Source organism: Echinops telfairi, unplaced genomic scaffold, assembly GCF_000313985.2.
Source record: "Echinops telfairi isolate 266 unplaced genomic scaffold, ASM31398v2 ScPeMD7_31;HRSCAF=116, whole genome shotgun sequence".
NCBI classification, from domain to species: domain Eukaryota; kingdom Metazoa; phylum Chordata; class Mammalia; order Afrosoricida; family Tenrecidae; genus Echinops; species Echinops telfairi.
This window is the reverse complement of record NW_022103928.1, coordinates 26,771,640-26,773,668: the sequence shown is the minus strand read 5'-3', so window position 1 is coordinate 26,773,668 and position 2,029 is coordinate 26,771,640. Positions and strand designations below refer to the sequence as shown.

The window sequence follows — 2,029 nt, the reverse complement described above, 5'->3', positions numbered from 1 at the left end:
AGACCCCTGCCAGTGCTGAGATGCCTCTACCACCACTGGATCCACAAGACTTCCCACCTACTGGTCTGTGGTCTTCCTGCATTTGGCATCATCGCATATGGTTTGTGAGTCTGAAGAGGAATTTATAGATTATCAGACACATGCGCTAAAATCAGACTTATGGACTTGATCTGGACTGGGTTGGGCTGTTTCTCAGTATTCAATTGCTCTTGTATATAAAGCTCTTTCTTATACACATAAATGTGTATGAATGTTTCTCTAGTCTACCCAGACTAAGACAGCGACAAAACCAGAATGCTGTTTAGAAGCAAGGATGGTGAGACTTTGGCTCTGTTGCTCTGAACATGTCACTTGGAAAAGGCCGAGAGCTAGGAGGGTCACCCTCAATGAGATGGACTGACAAACTAGTCACAAGAATGGATACTAACCACCAGGAAGATGGGTGCAGGAGATGAGGCTTCATTTGGTGATGCCTACAGTGGCCATGAGTAGCCTACTCAACTAACAGCAGCAGCAGCAGCAGCAGCAGCAGCAGCAGCACAGTGCCACTGCCCCGATCCCAGGCATCACCAAATTCTGCCAGGACTCCTCCTTGAGCTTACTAACTAGTTTCTCTGCTTCCGTCTTTGCCCCAGATGGACTGGACCGTATTCCCACAAAATAGGTGTTGAAATCCTAATCCTTCAGTGGATGTAATTCTACTTAGAAATGTTTTCCTTGTCATGCTAATGAGACCATATCAGCCTAGAGTGTGCCCTAAACCTCCTTCCTCTGAGTGACGTAAGGAACAGCAGACTCTCAGGAGCAGGATGACATGTGCTGTTGAGTTGTGGGCATAGCAAGGTCCCCCTGGGTGGCAACAAGGGTTGACTGTTGAATGGGAATGTCAGTTCTCACAGAGGGGCCCTGGAAGAAAGGCCTGACAATCTACTTCCAAGAATTCGACCATTAACGATTGATGGCGAAGCCCTACTCTGCAGACATGGGGTTGTCAGCAGTCAGAATCCACCTGCAGGCACAAACAACAGTGGAAATTCTAAGAACAGCCTGCCCCCTAGAGTCACACCCTCACCCTGAATGAGGACTCCGGTAGCGGCTGCACTTGGGCTGCTGATCCAAGGTCACTAGCTGGGAAACTCCCAGGCGCTGCCGTAAAGTTAGAGCCATGGAAACCCAGAGGGGCAGTTCTGTTTCATACATCTGTGAGTCGCTGCAAGTCTGAATCAATTCCACTGGTTTGAGTTTCTGAGTCTCTCAAACAGCTAGAAAATAAACTTCTGTTCTTTAAACCTTTCCACTTCGCTCTCTTGCTCCTTCCGGACTGTTCTCTGACCCCATCCAATAGCCAGTATCCTTGTCTTAGGTCAAAGGGTATTCCTTCTTAGAAAGGTGCAGTAAAAGCACAGATTGAGGGGTCCTGGCAGGGTAGTGGGCTACGTGCAGGGTCAGCAGTTCAAACCCACCAGCCTCTCTGTGGGAAGAAGATGGCGCTTTCTACTCCTGTGAAGATTTATAGTCTTGGAAAGCCACAAGCGCAGTTCTACCCTGTTCTACAGGGTCACCGTAAGTTGAAATCAACTCAATGGCAGTGAGTTTGGGTTTTTTTAATCTGATGCAAACCGGCCCTCAGGTCCTCTGCGCCATGAGCTACTTACGTAGGTCTGTTCCATACTTGAGTCCCACCTTGGGCACCCAGCCCTTGCTTCGAAAGTAATGGTAGGCCATGTACGTGGTCCTAAATGAGGGCTGGACTGCAGTGAAAGTGCTCCAGAGCCTCATTATTGTTAGAGGCTCCTAAAAGGATTCGGGAGAAAGAAAAAAAAAGGTAATTGTAGCACCGTTCATCTGCGGGGAAACTGTGGTCTGCACACAACGAACGGCTATGCAGCCCTGAAGAGAGGCACAGTCCTGATACTGCTACCACACAGGAGGACCCTGCAAATGGTGTGCTTGGGGAAAGCAGCCAGACACAAAAGGACACATACCGTATGATCCCACTTACATGAAGCAGACAGCTAGTCACCAGAAC

The 2,029-nt window shown here is 48.8% G+C and overlaps 1 protein-coding gene across 1 annotated transcript in view; it reads right to left on the bottom strand.

The window, feature by feature from the left end:
- TSEN2 (tRNA splicing endonuclease subunit 2) overlaps positions 1 to 2,029 on the bottom strand; it is a 68,477-nt gene that overhangs the window by 11,559 nt on the left and 54,889 nt on the right. The window contains exon 8 of the mRNA XM_013004564.2: positions 1,656 to 1,794. Coding sequence (XP_012860018.2) covers positions 1,656 to 1,794 — 139 coding nt within the window. The remainder of the gene's footprint in view (positions 1 to 1,655; positions 1,795 to 2,029) is intronic.